At 34.2% G+C, this 17,306-nt stretch overlaps 1 protein-coding gene across 4 annotated transcripts in view; it reads left to right on the forward strand.

Annotated features, from left to right (window-relative positions):
* Positions 1 to 17,306, forward strand: part of acss2 (acyl-CoA synthetase short chain family member 2) — a 58,968-nt gene that overhangs the window by 16,947 nt on the left and 24,715 nt on the right. Inside the window, exons 3-8 of one of the 4 annotated variants that reach the window (NM_001328353.1) lie at positions 1,961 to 2,052; positions 2,192 to 2,295; positions 2,541 to 2,613; positions 8,412 to 8,487; positions 11,004 to 11,112; positions 12,788 to 12,835. In NM_001328353.1, coding sequence (NP_001315282.1) covers positions 1,961 to 2,052; positions 2,192 to 2,295; positions 2,541 to 2,613; positions 8,412 to 8,487; positions 11,004 to 11,112; positions 12,788 to 12,835 — 502 coding nt within the window. Of the gene's footprint in view, positions 1 to 1,960; positions 2,053 to 2,191; positions 2,296 to 2,403; positions 2,614 to 8,411; positions 8,488 to 11,003; positions 11,113 to 12,787; positions 12,836 to 17,306 lie in introns of all 4 variants that reach the window. The other 3 variants (XM_073938307.1, XM_073938308.1, XM_005161953.5) reach the window with 3 other exon arrangements.

Below are 17,306 nucleotides of genomic sequence, written 5' to 3' on the forward strand. Positions count from 1 at the left end.
TTAAAAGATATAAATCTGATATAAATTTTTCAATTTGCAGTTTGTTACTTCACGCCTAAATGGATCAATGGGTTTATTCTGTCACCTCATACTATGATTTCCCATTAAATTAAAAACTGTTTCTTTTCTTCCCCTTACCTCCCAAAGCTAAAGAAGTACACTTTAAAATAATCAATGATATTTTATTTACCCATCTTTAGTGTTTCTTAGACACAGAATGTACAATTAAATCTGTTGACATTGAAATGGCTGCACATTTGTTTGTTTTTTGACTGTTTATATAGCTGAACCTTCTGGTCTGATTCATTCGAGTGGTTAAACGTTTCCTTCAAGTTGTCCTCTCAATTTTCTCAAAATGATATTTTCTTAAGTTTATTAGGGGAAGATGTTAATATTCAATTTGCATTGACCAATTTTCTAGTTTTGAATTTTATATTTATGAATGCAAGAGCCTTAAAACCAAACCCCTTTTTTTTGTTTCCCAAAGGAATTTTAGTTATCCTGTAAATCTTAAAAGTTGGTAAAATCAAAATTTGGATGAAGACAGTTTAGTTCATTGAAAAAATTAAATTAAGAAGACCCGGTAGTGTAAATAATTTATTTATTTATTTATTTATTTATTAATTTATTTATTTATTTATTTATTTATATTTGCTGTGTTTGTATGACTATTCTATGTTTAAAATTGTATATTTTTTATATTTATAATATTTTATATTTATTTGTGCTCTGTTCTGTAAATGTAGATGAAAGTTGTTAATCAAATTTTGCCTTATTGTATTTGTGTTATAATGCAAAAAAAAAAAAAAAATATGGTATCCCATCAAATCATAACCAATCAAATTCTTTCTAATATCTGACATGTTTTCATCCACCTATTTTTATGCTCATTTTGGATATGTGCATAAAATATTGGTTAATGGAAACTGCAAGATGGACATAAAATAAAAAATGTGCATAAAAAAAGATATGCGCATAACTAAATAGGATTTTAATTCAATAAGAAAAGATGCGCATAAACTACAATGGAAACACTTTTACCGAACAAATTCCAGTATGCGCATTAAAAGGTCATGTGATTTTGTTATAAATGATGATGCATGTGATGATAACTGTGATGATGGAAATGTGTGTGAATGGACAAACCAGTAGGCCGAGCACACTGTAAAACATCTGAAATGGTGTTTTAGTCATTACAAAACGCCTTACCGTTTTAGTAATAGTGTTATTATATTATTAAATAACTTCAGAATCAGGAGCGTCTGTGCTCCGCGTCTTATGTCTTCAAACGCCACCACGTGTTCACTGCGTGTCAGCATTGCCTTCTGAGCCGTGAGCTATTTATTAAATGAAGAAAAGATTTACGCAGCTTCTACTACTGCAGCAAATTCCGTCTGTTAATAGTTGGCACCAGATAATCAGCAAGTGACTACTTTGTTCTCTTCGACTCATTGGATGGAAAAGCTGCTTTATGTACTTGTCTTTTATGTGATATTTCAGTTTTGCACAAAGTTAATTTACTTAACATAGCTACTGGCATTTCAAAGCTTTTCACTGGACTTTTATATTTCTGATTTATATGCAAATCGCAATATGCAAATATGAGATATTTGGAAAATGTTGAGATATTGTGCAGCCCCAGTAATTATTCAGCCATTTTTAGTAGTATTTAAGCTAAATTATTAGCCAATGCATTCATAAATTATTAGTATTATTATTATTATTATGCAGTGTTTCATCATTGGATTTGAGCTTGATTGGATGTAGTTAATGATCATGATTAATGACCTCACATGGGTATTTTCCTATTTAATAAGACTAATAAATGAACCTTCAGGAACCTCCAAAATAGATTTATATGTGCACTTTAATATCTTTTCTGTCATTTTTGACAAATTTAAAGCATCCTTGTTGATATCAAAGACCTGAACAGCATATAAGAGTAACTCATTGTTTACAGGGAAGGAAATGAACCTGGAGATGAGAAGACTGTTACCTACAGAGAACTGCTTCAGCAAGTCTGCAAGTTTGCCAATGTCCTCAAGTCACAAGGTAAAGTTACGATGTTAAACTGGTTAAGAATAGTTTAACAGTGACCAAACTTTGGGTTAAAGATTTGACACTGATGTTGTGTATTAAGGCAATGTCCTCTTGTTGCTCCTTTGCTCTATTTCTGTCTCTGACTGTTCAGGCGTGAAGAAAGGTGACCGTGTTTCTATTTACATGCCCATGGTTGTGGAGCTGGTGGTGGCCATGTTGGCCTGCGCTCGGATTGGAGCAGTCCACTCTATTGTGGTCAGTTCTTTGCCATTATCTCAGTATTCCCTATACCTGCAATGCTGTATTAAGCAGTCAGGTTTTTATGAAGCGAGTAAAAACGACGTATCTGTACATGTTTTGCAGGATGTGATCTTTATCAGACTACAACATTTGGATTCTGTTCCAGATTTGGCGCTGTTTCAGATATTAAATACACAAGACAATTTTGAACATTTGTGCATCATTTTATTGATTACATTTTTTTTCTGTTCACAATCCAGTTTGCCGGCTTCTCCTCTGAGTCACTGTGCGAAAGGATCATGGACTCTCAATGCTGTCTTCTTATAACAGCTGGTAAGGAAGACATGCCAGAAAAGTCAGACATAATTTACTCAAAGTATAATCTCAGCAGAGCTAATCCCAAAGTTAATCAGCTGAGTTTCAGCTCCTGCAAAAGAGCACTGCATTTTGCTTTGTTCACAAATCTATGGATTTGAAGCCGTGTTAATCGTATTACTATCAAGAGCTATTTAGCTTTCGGCAGCAATTTTTGAGCAGCAGTCAGAAAACTCAGAAAAATCAGAAGGTGAAGTTCAGTATTACGTTCTGGATTACATTTATATATAATATTATACAGTTTTAATCATTACCCCCCCCGACCCACCCGGAATTTATTTATATTTTTTAAATATTTGTCAAATGATATTTACCAGAGCAAGGAATTTTTTCACATTATGTCTGATAATATTTTTCTTTTGGAGAAAGTCTTATTTGTTTTTTTTCAGCTAGAGTAAAAGCAGATTTAATTTTTTTAAAAGCTATTTTAAGGACAAAATAACTTGCCTAATTACCCTAACCTGCCTAGTTAACCTAATCAACCTAGTTAAGCCATTAAATGTCACTTTAAGCTGTATAGAAGTGTCTTGAAAAATATCTAGTCAAATATGATTTACTGTTATCATGGCAAAGAGAAAATGAGTTATTAAAACTATTCTGTTTAGAAATGTGTTGAAAAAAATCTTCTCTCCAATAAACAGAAATTGGGTAAAAAAAAAATAATAATAAACAGGGGGGCTAATAATTCAGGGGGGTTAATAATTCTGACTTCAACTGTATATAATAATTTATAGTCAACATTTGATAGTAAGCAAAAATTTTCCAAGAATGACAATGGTTGGTTGTTGAAGATACTCTTCTCTGCAATGATTGGTCTACTATTTATGAAGCTTTTTTTTCTGCTTCTGAAATAAATAAAAAATGCAAAAATGTAAATGCTGTTGGGAAAATATATATTTTTAAATCTCACAGTGCTGACTTTTACTCAATTCAAACTTTCTTCTTGGAAGTCTGAGATTACATCTTCCAGTTCAGATTTTGTTTACTTTGAATTCTAAATTTACAGGTATGTGCCCATTTTTTTATATATATCAACATGTTCAATAATTTGTTTCAAAAAGTGTAGCTTGTGTGTTCTATTTATTCACTACAGACAAAGTAAAATATGTCAAGCCTTCATTTGTTTCAATTTTAATAATTATGAATTAAAGATAAAAAAAACTAGTATTTAGCAAAATTAGAATATTTCATGTGACCAAAAAAAAAAGAATTTAAAACACATGTTGGCCTTCTGAAAAGTGTGTTAATGTACTGTATTATGTCCAGTCCTTGCTAATTACAAGGAGGCATGGCATGGAGGTGATCAGCCTTTGACACAGTTGATGTGCAACACAATCTCAAGGCAATTGGTAACTTTTTGATTTAGTGGCTAGTTCGTATGAATTTGTACGGTCTAATTCGTACAATTTAGTAGGATTTGCTCATCACCCAATGACAGTTAGGAGTGGGGTTGGGTGCCACGCCTCCTTTTTAAAATCATACTGAACTCTGAATTGACCACTAAACTGTAAAAATGTAAAATACTTTTGTTTCCTCATGAGATCAAGCTGGTTAATCTGAAGGATAAACAGAGAAGTAGGAAGTTTCCAGAACTTCGTCATATCTTTAATATCAACCAAGATTTTTAAACTAATTATTTTTATAAATAATTTTATTGATTATAAAGATTTTCATAACCATTTCAGATTTTTTTTAAATCAAACTTTGACGCTTCACTTGCTTTTGTTCATATTTTGGACATTTCTACCTATTATTATTTTAATAAACTGTAATGACAACAGAACATGGGTTGCTCTACAAATATCTTTTTTATTATATGAAGAATAAGCCATTATCACAAATAAAGTCTAAAACACAGGGCATCAGAATGTTGCAAACTGATAGGGTCAAATATTCTTTTTCAGTTATCAAATAAATAGCTCCTTAATTATAGTTTTGTAGCTATCAAATTACGTTAAATTCAAAATGAATGGAGAAAAAACCTATTTCTGTAATTAAATAATCTTTTTTGGATTTAACAAACTTATCCATTAGGTTTTTCCTAACTTTTACAAAAACTTGCTTCCTTTCCCACAGCTGTTGATTTTTTTAGCCAAGAATTATTGTCCATCTGGTTATCCCTATGATCACGCATGGACGGATCTCAAGGTGTCTGTATAGTCGTGCCTGTTTCAGACAAAATCTCTTCAAAATGTTTCATTGTTCGACTCAAATGAAACCTAGCGCCGTGCAAACTGTTAGCTCCAGTCTCAAAAATTTTTTGCGCTCCACCAGCCGAAATTATGTCGTGCGCACCCAAATCGAACCTCCGCAAACATCGTGATGACGTCACATATGCCGTGCTTACTCAAGCGAACAAGCGGATGTGTCGAGTATAAACCAGGCTTTATGGTAGCCCAAGTTGCATCAAGTGGTTCTTGATGCTCTGAAATTAGCCTCAGTCACCCTTGCGTGACAATCCTCTCAAGACTGCACCTTTTCTGGCCACATTTTTTCCCTTCCTCTTAACACTCTATTAATATACTTAGATACTGCTCCCTGTGAGCAGTCATCTTCTTTTGCAATTCCCTTGAAGACTTTTCCTTATCGAGGGTGCCAATAATGGTCTTCTGCACAACTGTCAAGTCAAGCAGTCTTCCCCATGATTCTCAAGCCTACCAAGCCAGACTGAGACAATTTCAAGGCTTAGCATTAATTAGTGGACTAGATTGAGACACAGAGAGCCTACAATGTTGAACTTTGTCATTATATTCTAATTTTGTGAAAAACTGGTTTTGAGTTTTGTCATCTTTAATCCATAATCTTTAATTGAAACAAATAAAGACTTGACATATTTCACTTTGTGTGCAGTGAACTAATATAACACACAAGTTTCACTTTTTCAGAACAAATGTGTAAAATATAAAAAATAGACTTTTAATATTTTTTTTAATATTCAATATACTTTGAGGTTTATTTATGAACTAATTTCGAGAGGATCACGTGCTTATGATTTATCACGGCCGGGCTCATATTAGCTAGTCATTATTTTTTAATCATATGAGCCCTAAGCTATTTTAAATAACCACAGTTTTCAGTCCACTTTATCTTCGTTTCAAAGAAACCCCCCCTTCCTCTACAATTCTCCTCCTTTTCCATTGATCGGGCGGCACAGCGGCCCAGTGGTCCGCACTCCGAGCCCCACAGCAAGAACACAGTCGGTCCCGCCTGGCCAGTAGGCGTTTCTGTGACGAGTTTGTATATTGTCCCTGTGTCTGCGTGGGTTTTCCCCGGGTTCTCAGATTTTCTCCCAGCATCCAAAGATATACATCATGCATAACAATCAAGCACTTGTCTAGCCCCTTTTCTCATGTGTTCCCTTAGCTACCGCAGCCGGGGAGTTCTTTTGATAGATCATCAGCTAAGTGTTAACTCTTGTAGATATTTAAATCTTTTGGCACTTACCTGTACATCTTGCTTTTATTATTATTATTAATATGACTATTATTATTATTATTATTGTTTTTTTTTTATTTGGCACAGTTCACTTTCTCATCACCTGTTTTGCACTGGAACCAGAAATTGTCAACTAAACCACACATCTGTACAGTCTGTTTTTATTGAACAGTAATGATTGCGCTCCTGTTTCCTGTTGTTTGTCGTGCAACCGTAAGGTGTGTTGTACAAAAAAACACCACTGACAAACCGTCGCTTTAGCACTGAGGGGCTGCTCACATATCGTTCACAATTCTCAAACAAGTAATTTATTTCATAGATGGGCGCAAATAAAGCAATATGGTCGTGAAATGTGTATAGGTTGTTTTCAATCACATGGTTCTGGTGACAGTGTGGTAGTGCTTGCATCTGATTTTTATTTAACACATTAACATATAATACACATAGCTAGGCCTGAAAAGAATCTTTTTTGGTGCTGTTAAACGAATTATCACGTTCAAAAAAGGTTTTACACATGGATGTATTGAATTATTGTTTATTACATGCCGCCTTTTCTTCCGCTTCCCCCTTTTATTAGCAAAAACTTTTGGAAGTCTATAAAAGCTGTTCAGCATGTCTTATAATAGCTGATTTGAAACAATTATAAACGACCTATTATACTTTTCAGTTATAACGGTAGACTAGTTGCCCCAGGCAAACATGGAACAGCCAAACACAGCAACACCCTTTTTTGGTTTATCCGTAAGTAAAACTTGTATCAGAGCTACTGCAGGGTGTAGTTAGAGTGCTGTTGATAAACTGGTGCACCAAACTATAGGATCCTAATACATTTTTTCTCAGTCGCTTTGGTGCGTTTCTCACAACACCAGTGCATTTCTGCACAACAGTTAATGCATTTCTCAAAACAATTAGTAGCAACTGCAAAACCTAGCTGATAACCTGCAAAAGCGCGTCACATGCTCAAAATGGATAGTTCATTCCTCCAAAACAAGTATTCATGTCAATCAAAGTGTCAATGTCATCAAAATGAAAAGTCCTGACACCATTGTTTATGAAGAAGACAGTCAAATGGCTTTGTCATGTTTTCATTATGTCAGTTTACTCTGTACATTTTTTTTCAATGCAAAAAGTCAGATTTTGGTGACACTGCCTGAAAAGGCTCAAGACAGCACTAAATACTATTTGCACAGCCTTTTGAAAACTACAGTAAAGTTAGACATCACTGCATTTAGTGAGGTGTCTGAGTACAAGACACTGAATATGTATGTTTCACATTTTTACTGCATTTGCTCTTTACAATCCTAATTTATTCACAGCATTGTGCAAAATAATAAACACACCCTTATTTACAACAAACATAAACTTCCTTTGAGCACAACTGTACACAATATTGCAGTACATATTGTAACTGAGCCTACAACACACACAGGTCTGTAAATCATTCATCAAATTGTTCAACTTTAAAGACATTTTCAGGAAAATAAAGATTTAAATTTGTTTTATAAAATTTGCTTGACAGATTTTGACAACTAGTTCATTTTTTATGTAAAGACTCAAGTAATGCAATGAGGACTATTCGTTTTATATGGAATGACTATTCAGCATTTATAAGTTTAGTTAATTTTGACTGACATGACATAAGCAAATGATAATGTTAAAAACAGCAGAGAGTTGTATGAAAGCAATTGATGCATGTCCAAAAGCATTTGCAATTTGTTGGAAATAATGAGAAACTGCTACTAGGATGTGCACAAATGACTAATTGTTTTGAGAAATGCATGACCTCTTGTGCAAATGTAAATAGTGTTGTGAGAAATGCACCAAAGGGACTGAGAAAAACTGTAACTCAATGCACAAGAATTTTCTAAATGTTGGATCATAACGAACATTACCCTTACTGAAATTAACCATACCATAGATTGCATGTTTGTTTGTTTGTTGCTCACCAGATCTGCACCAATGACGATTCATGTGAATGCACCTTTATTATGAGAAATACAAGCAATAAGTCAATATTATCAAATAAAAGAAGGCATTTGCTTACACTTTTTTATTCTGTGGCAAAAAATCCCAGATACTAGAAGTGTAGGTAGAGCCAAAGTCTTTGAGGCTGTATTAACTGAGATTACTGAGAAACTGAGATTAACACAAGGTTCATGAGCTTATTAGGGGCTTGGGAGTGAACCATAACCATAAAATACACATTTCAGCCGTGATAAGACCGTCATTTGTTATCAGCCTAATATAAATATACTGTCTTGTCCTTTCGGAAAGTGAATAAAAGTTGTTTCATTGTGTGTTTCTCTCTTTCTTTTCCTCAGATGGCTTTTACCGTGGTGATAAACTGATAAACCTGAAGCTTATAGCTGATGAGGCTCTCAAGAAATGCAGAGACAAGTATGATAATGACTAATTGACTAGGAAAAATGAGTGTTCATGCAATGTTTATCATGTACATACACAGTGGCCAATTTATTCATTTAGATTGACAAATGTGGAGCAATTGTAACGTATAACCTTGTTAGAAGATAAAATAAAAATATATATTTCGTGCATATTTTGTTGAGGAAGAAATACTAGAGTAAAATTATTTTCATTGCTTTCTTGCTAAGGCCTTTAGTCACACAGTAAAATATTTTAGATTAGATTAGCATATGTTATTACATTTTAAAGTCACCCTTTATAAATGTTTGTTTAGTTCAATTTTTATTTCTGTGATGTAGAGATGAAATTTTTACCAGCCGCTACTCTAGTTTAAAACAGAAATATTTTAAAGGGGACCTATTATGCCTAGTCTCTAATGCCCCCAGAGAATGTATGTGAAGTGTCAGCTCATTATACCCCACAAATAATGTTTCTAACTCTGGAACCGGCCCCTTTTAGTGCCATTTTTGTGACTGTCACTTTAAATTCAAATGAGATTTTCAAATGAGGGCGGAGCTACAGTTGTCATCAGTATAGGCAGCATAGTGACTGCCTCACACTCAGGGTTGTTTATGCTAATAAGGGAGCGATCATAAATGGGCGGGGGTTTCCCCCTCTGATGACATGTACAAAGGAAGAATGTCAATCAAAAGGTGTGTTTGACTTGAACCGCGGCTGCAATCAATGAGATTAGCCAAGCGGGGGCAGAGTTGAATAAGAGCAGTCAGGTCGGACACTTCGGGCATTGTAGTTTACTGCAGTCATGATGACCAATCACATGGCTTTATCATTTATTTATTTGTTTGTTTGTTTGTTTGTTTATATGATTGCAACAACAACAAAAGTGTTACAGTACAAATAAAACAGAAAACAGTCTCTACAAACTATAGTTAATTTTCAACAATATGGGAATTGTTCATTTAATTTAAATAGCCCATAACAAAGGTCTAATGAGAGAAATAAGAGAAAAAGGAGAGGGCACATGAAAAAGAAATAAATATGCTATCATAGGCCTATTAAACATAAAGCAATAAGCACAAAATATAAAAGTTTAAACATCACTCTTAAGCTGCGGTCACACTAGAGTTTGTGCGTGCGAAATTCTGTTGTACGGCACTGCGAAAAGGGGTGGGAATAAACAAGATTATTAGACATTAAAAAAGCGAGGGATTGCTTCAAATTTCTGTCCAGAGAGGTCATGTTTTGATCCTCGATTGGTCTCACGCAGTCAAGTGATGCGATTTTGCAGGTCAGAGTTTACCAAGCTTAAACTTTGCACCGCAGCGAACTGCAAAACTTAAAGCATGACCCTGCGTTTCCGGTCTGACGCATTCGTGTGCGTATGAATGGAAGTCTATGGGGAGAAAAGTCAAGTGTGACCGCAGCTTCAGACTATTAGATGTTGAATGACTGGTAATACTTGGTTTACATTAATGGATACAAAACTTTCCAATAATGTGCTTTATACAAAAGATTTATACAGCCTATATAGCTACACTTTCCGTAGAAACTTCACTGAAAAAAGCAAGATAAATTAATGTTATTTTTAAATTTCTTTATAATCAGTTTGTATATTATTATAAATAAATATCTAACTACATTTGTTAGAAAACCGTTATGGGGTGGCATGATCAATGATGACTATTGTCATCCAAGTCTAAGACTTGTATGAGTTGACATTTATTCATTAAAAATATAAATAATTAAAAGTGTTTATGGAGCTAAATACAGTAAATAGTCTGTATGAAAAAGTCGAAAATAAGCCTATGCAAGCAATCTAGCCTTTATAAACAAATTATTAAATAAAAACGATAATTACTGCGTAAAATATTTGTAGTATTTTAATAAGCATGGTATGTACAAGATAGAGATGACATAAAAGCATAAAAAGTTAATTGTTTGGAAATTTGTGAGATGGAAGTTGTCTAATAATAAACCTGAAACACACAGGGTTGTTGTCATGCGGTGAATCCAGCCAATCGTCTAATATCTGTGTCATCATCGCAGCTCCTGAAGTTGCTCTTCAGATGCTGCACCGGCTGATCTCGGAGAACTGTCGCGGTACTTTGATGCCACATGTGACAGTCATGTAGTGTCAGTGCAGCATCAATACGGACAAAATTTCTAACCGGCTTGTATCGCTTTAAGACAGATTCCTATTCGTCTGCACATCGATGTATGAAGTCGAACATATCTAATGTGTTTCCGCAAACTGTTTCTCTCAAACTTGATTATAAAAAACAGAAATAATTTTTACCAGTAGACGCTGGCTATATTCACACACTGTTACTACACTGCTTTGCTTAAACCCTGATTGATTTTTTTTACAAAATAGGTCCCCTTTAAGACATCATAAATGCCTTTGCTGTCTTTTTCAAACAATTTCAAGCAGTCTTGCTGAATAAAAGGGTTCTTGTATAGCATTTTGTTGAATTAATGGACACCCAAAATTATGTTCAATCATCTTCTCAAATGTCTTTGACTGTAAGGTCTTTCCCAGTGGAGAAATGTATAATGCTGAAACACCTCACCAAGGAGGATGAGGCATCTTCCGGCTCACTGTCGCCCCCAGCAAAACGAGCCTGTCCCGACCTACAGGTAAAAGCTGAAGCTCTGCACCACGGCCGAACAGCTAACAGACCTCACGTTTTTGCTTTTTTGTCTGAATTGGTTTCTTACACTTATGGACATCTCCACATTGCTACAGGTGTTTGTAAATTTATCCATCAGGTCTCGAGCTTATGTTAGTCTCAAGCACAGGAAGTCTTTTATCAATGAATCTCAATATCAGCAATAAATGTGTTTATATTATTTGTTACAACAATGGTTTTAAACAAGACGAACTTGTTTTCATTTTTAGCAGTTAAAATAAAAAATCAAATAATAATAAAATAATACATTTAAAATTGCAGTTTCCTACTAATGCTTTAAAAAAAATTTCATTGAAATGTATTTAAATATAATTTGTTCCTGTGGTGTTAAAGCTGCATTTTCTACAGTCGTTTTTTTTTTTTTCAGTAATCAGTGTTGCATGGTCCTCCAAAAATTATAAGTAAAATGAAAAAAAAAATAGTTTACTTTTAAAAATGTAAATTAAAACATTTATAAAAACACACCAGTATTTTATATAGAAGCCAAAATGTTCATAGTATTTTAAAGAATGATTAAAAATATGTTAGCGATGATAAATGATTAATCTTGTCTAATGACATTCAAAATGAAAGTTTGCATTTACATAATTTTCTGTGTACTGTGTGGATTTATGATGCACGCGTGTGTGTATATGTATATATGCATGCATACATACATACATTTGTATGCGTATATAATAAATGTTTATTCATTTTAGATATAAATTATATTATACATAAGTCATTTGTATGTAAATATTTTGTGTGTGTGTGTGTGTGTGTGTGTGTGTGTGTGTGTGTGTGTGTGTGTGTGTGTGTGTGTGTGTGTGTGTGTGTGTGTGTGTGTGTGTGTGTGTGTGTGTATATATATATATATATATATATATATATAAAATACATAGTGCATGTACATATATTATATAAACTACATTTTTATAAGCGATTAGTTACATTTAATTGTTAAAAACACAAAAAATATATTTTTAATTTGACTAAAATATTAATATTCTCAATAACTACTCCTAATGTAATAGTAAACCGTGATTACATGAAAAGATTGAATTATCAGCTTCAGAACTCTCTCATAAACACAGGCAGTAACCACTAGGTCACAATTTTGACACCATTCTGAAGGTTAAACATCTTTTTGTTGACTTTGTAATAAAAGTTAATAAGAAGCCTCACTCTTTGCTTATGAAATTCGTAGTGTTTCACGCACAATACTACAACACCTGAATCGGTGGAGAGTTCAGTGGAGCAGTTCAGACGAAATGCATTATCCCTTTCATTCTAATCTTTTAATGTTAACACTTGTCCTGTGCATCTTCTGCAGTGTTTAGTCTCTTTCATCGTCCCATACTTTAAAGATATCTCTGGTTATTTAACAAAGGCTTTGCATTACTGTTGTAAATCCATAAAGGTCTGGCATGATTTCTCTTGAGCTGTTGTGCTGAAGACCTTTGAAACTTTCAACGTATTATGTGTGACATTCATTAATGCAGGCTGACCCATTTTAATTTTAATGTTGTCAATGTGACCTTAATCCAAGAGATCTTTGCCATTTATTCCCCCTTCAGTGTGAGTCCATTTCTGTGTCCTTCTCCTCTTTCAGTGTGAGTAACCTCTCCATTAACCCCCTTTAGCAGGAGAAACAGAAAGAAAGAGTAAGGAAGGTCCGTCCCCCTCCACAGGTATTTCATGTCTCCTTTGTGTTTTTGTTTTTCTGATTAACACCAGTTTGTCTGCTCTCTTTCTCGTTCTCTTGGGGATGGTTTGAAAACTTTAGCACAACCCTCACTTTTTCACACAACTCTGTTTTTTACACTGTTGTGTGTGTATGTGTGTCACTCTCTGTGTTTGCTTTTGCAAATGCAATTCACTATTTACGCACTCATCAGACTTGGCATTTAAGCTATTAATTAAAGGCACATTCTGGCTTATTAACAACTTCTAGCTTTCCCAGTGCATGACAAACATCCAACACATTTTGTAAAAGTAAACAATTGAATTTTTAAAAACCGTTAATACTATTTTAAACACAAGCTGAGCAGTTACTAGCAGGGTTCATACGGTCATGAAAAACCTGGAAAGGTCATGGATTTTTGACATTGCATTTTCTAGACCTTGAAAAGTTTTGGCAAAGCAGAAAAACCCACAAAGGTTTGAAAAAGTCATGAAAAACAAATATCTGCATTCTTGAATATAGGTTACATTGTTTCCCATAGGAGTTTTTCCATCTGTGGTGGCAGGCCTTTTACACAGATCTACCAACTACGATATGGCAATATTTCAATGACAAATGTTGTGAGCACAGTATCACAAGTCGGGATCGCATTTATGTAATATGAGCATGCAAATCTCTTTGCTTGCGTGCCGATTTTCCTTGTTCGTGTACAAAACTTCATGCACGCCCTCATATCAGCTCAAGCGCAGATTTTCTTGTGCACTCCTAAATAACCGCTGCTGAAGTACAATTTAGTTCGTTAACAAGTATGTCTCCAGCATTTATTAGATTTGCTTGGAGTATTTATGAATGTCTTTAATAGACCTACAGAACGGCATTAATGCTTCCTGAAGTAAAGTGAAACGGCTATAAACTCCAGCAAGATAAAGTTTGTTGTACAAAGAACCATAGACCTTTATCTATAGACGAATTACCAACCTACATCACACATGCTGTCACACGGGTCCCCGTATATGGTAAAAAAAATTACCAGCTGCAATAGTAAACATGTTGTTTAGTGCGGAAGGATGCCAAATTCAACTGCAGACGTCTTTGGCTAAAATTGAGCTGAATGAAGTGACGACCTAATTAGAAATGCGGGACTCTGCAGTTCTTATGTTATATCAGGTAAGTTCATGCTATGCTGAATCATAGACATTACTCATTTTCGTTCTGTAATAACCTGCAAGTGTGACTTGAAAACAACATTACCACTGTTTATTTGACTGAACATGTTGTACTTTGATAGTCATTGGCTGCTAATTTGATTTCGCTATTTAGAGTTAGAAAGTAATACTTTCATGAAATTATATTATTAAGGAATGTGCGAATATAAAACCAATTTTACCTCTGTGTACGTTCACATACCTTGCCGTACAGGTGTAGTACTAGGCAGATCCTCAGTTTTTAGCACTACATATTGTTGAATCTGGTAATCATGGAACATTATTCATGCACATGACCACACAGAATAAAAATGTTGGCATCCAAAGACTTGTAGGGCTTTAACTTCTCTCTAGTAAAATCACTTGGAGCTTCAATGAGATTGTATATTTGGGGCTGGATGCTTGGTCATTTCATCTTATCCAATATTCATTGGGAGACTGCTATCGCAAATGAACCTGTCAGATGAACGCCGCTCACTTTAACGTTAATTTTGCTGAATCACTACGCTTATCACTTATAGTTCGCTGAAAGCATTATGTAAATAACATATATAATATGTAATCAATATATCTTATTTCTAAGACAACAACAAACTCTGTACCGCATCGGATGTCATTCACTGGCTGTAAATGCTTGCGCTCATGTTTTTTTTTCGACCACCTAGCTGCGTGTGCATCCTGTATGTTTACAAACATGATAATTCGTCTATAAAGTATAATCATTGAAACTGTTCATCCTAACTGAAAGCCATACATCTTATTTGCTGGCCTCACGCATTACGCACATGTCAGTCAGTCATCCAGCATGTCACTGTAAAGAGTAAAACAAATACCGTACAGCACTACAACGGTTACAGAAAAGTTTGTGCTGTTATATTTCACTTACCTTTTAATACGTTTTGGTGCGATTTTATAACCTGCTCTTAAAAAAACAACAACTGTTTTGAATAAGATGCTGTGATGTAGCCGTGGTGGGATGAATTTTGGTGTGGCGCCTCGCCATGGAAAAATGAATGCAGCGGAAACCTTGGGTTAGTTGTCTTGACTTCTGTTCTGTTCTTGGTCAATCACATACTCTCACATTATTAGTGCGGTGTAAGCATTATCCAAATCAATTTTACATAGATTTAAATATAAATTGAAACTAAATGCTGCCTGTTTTACGATATGCTGCATTAAATTTGAACATGCATTGTTTTTCTTTTACCATGCATGTGTAGACATTGCATGAAACATTGTTTTTTTGGGGGGGATTTACTTGAAAGTCTTGGAAAAATCATGGAAAAGTCATGGAATTTTAGTATTAAAAATATGATGAACTGATTTGCTAGAAATGGTGTAATTAACAGCAGACCACAGATGATGTATTCAAAGGGTCTGTAAAAGAACATTGGTGGCCAATTATGGAAACTAAAGTAAGCAACTTGCAATAGTGTACACAACTCCTCCAGAATTGTGATGCATTCCATTTTAAGCTAGAATGATATACAGCAAATCAATACTTTATTCTAAACTGAACCTTTTATTAATGTAAAATGGTGCAGATTGCTTCAGTTTGATAGGACGCATTTGATTCTGCTACTAACTGCTGTTTAAATTATTGTTCATCTTTTCAAAGTTGACATTTTGTGTGTATGAAAGAAGAATTGTGACATGCCTCAATATCTTCCAGATTTTCGCGCTAGAGGAAGTGACACATTTTTAGCAAGTCCCAAGCTTTCTCTGACAGTGCTTTAAATATTATTCTTTCATTTATTTTTTTTCGGCTTAGTCCCTTTATTTATCTGGGGTTGCCAAAGCGGAATGAACTGCCAACTTATTTAGCATATGTTTTATGCAGCGAAAGCCCTTCCAGCTGCAACCAATCACTACAAACACCCATACTCTCCCATTCACACTTATACACTACTGACAATTTGCGTGTCTTTGGTGGTCTTGTGGGCGAAACTGGAGCACCCGAAGAACAGCGCTACCCATTGCGAAATCGCGCCACCCACTTTAAAGGTTATAATTCCTTTTAATTATAATGGTTAATAATAAATATGTTTTACAACCGATGTAACAGCGTTGATCAGATCATTGGGACAGAATGTATATTATCACTGAAATTACAAGAAATTCAGAAAATAAGTTTCATGTAAATGTTGATTTAACTTATTATAGCAAACGGACACAAAAATACAACAATTAGTCTGAATAATTTAAGATTGTATGAATCAGGATTAGGAAACAGTATAGCAGGAGTTTTTAAGTTTCATTTTCTAGACAAATTGTTCTTAATAAACATAAAACTTAATATTTAGAGACAACATGATGTAATTTGCCTTGTTGTTAAAAGTGGCTGCGAAGTCGTGTTTTGCACACGTGCGCTTTTCTCATAATAATAAAATAGATGCATGTAATTTGGTAGTGGTGAGAAATCAGCAGTTAAGAAAGGATCTGATCATATATAGTTTGAATAAAGTACAAAATGGCATTTTTTATGTGATTTCACAAAGTCCTTTACATGTAAATCAAACTGAAGGCTTTTAGACACAATCTAGAAAGTTGGCCAGGGTCTCTTTTATTTATTTATTTATTTATTTATTTTTTATCTTTTTGAGTTACGTTACAAGTTGTTCACATGTTGGCTATTGAAAGCAATTCGTAAATGAAAAATCCTACATGGACCTTCATTATGACTTTAAGTTGAAAAGTTAAGGATTTTATTCATGAAAATAATCCAGTGTGCCGTCTTATGAGTGTTAATTCTGACTGTAGAGTGCCTGGGATGTCAGTTTATTATGGAAGCCTGCTTTCTCCACTGAGTAACAAAAATTAACAAGTTTTTATCTCCCAATTGTAACTGTGTATCACAATTGGACATTATGACTTCTAATTGTGACAATAACTCACAATATTGTCAAAATTCCACAACTTCACATGACTTGGTATACAGTTGAAGTCAGAATTATTAGCCCCCCTTAAAATTTGTCTTTCTTTTTTAAATATTTCCCAAGTTATGTTTAACAGGGCAAGGAAATTTTCACAGCATGTCTGATAATATTTTTCCTTCTGAAGAGTCTTATTTGTTTTATTTTGACTAAAATAAAAGCAGTTTTTAATTTTATAAACACCATTTTAAGAACAAAATTATTAGGCTCTTTAAGCTAAATTGTTTTTGATAGTCTACAGAATAAACCATCATTATACAATAACTTGCCTAATTACCACAACATGCCTAGTTAACCTAATTAACCTAGTTAAGCCATAAAATGTTAAGCTGTATGGAAG

Source organism: Danio rerio, chromosome 23, assembly GCF_049306965.1.
Source record: "Danio rerio strain Tuebingen ecotype United States chromosome 23, GRCz12tu, whole genome shotgun sequence".
Taxonomy (NCBI): Eukaryota; Metazoa; Chordata; class Actinopteri; order Cypriniformes; family Danionidae; genus Danio; species Danio rerio.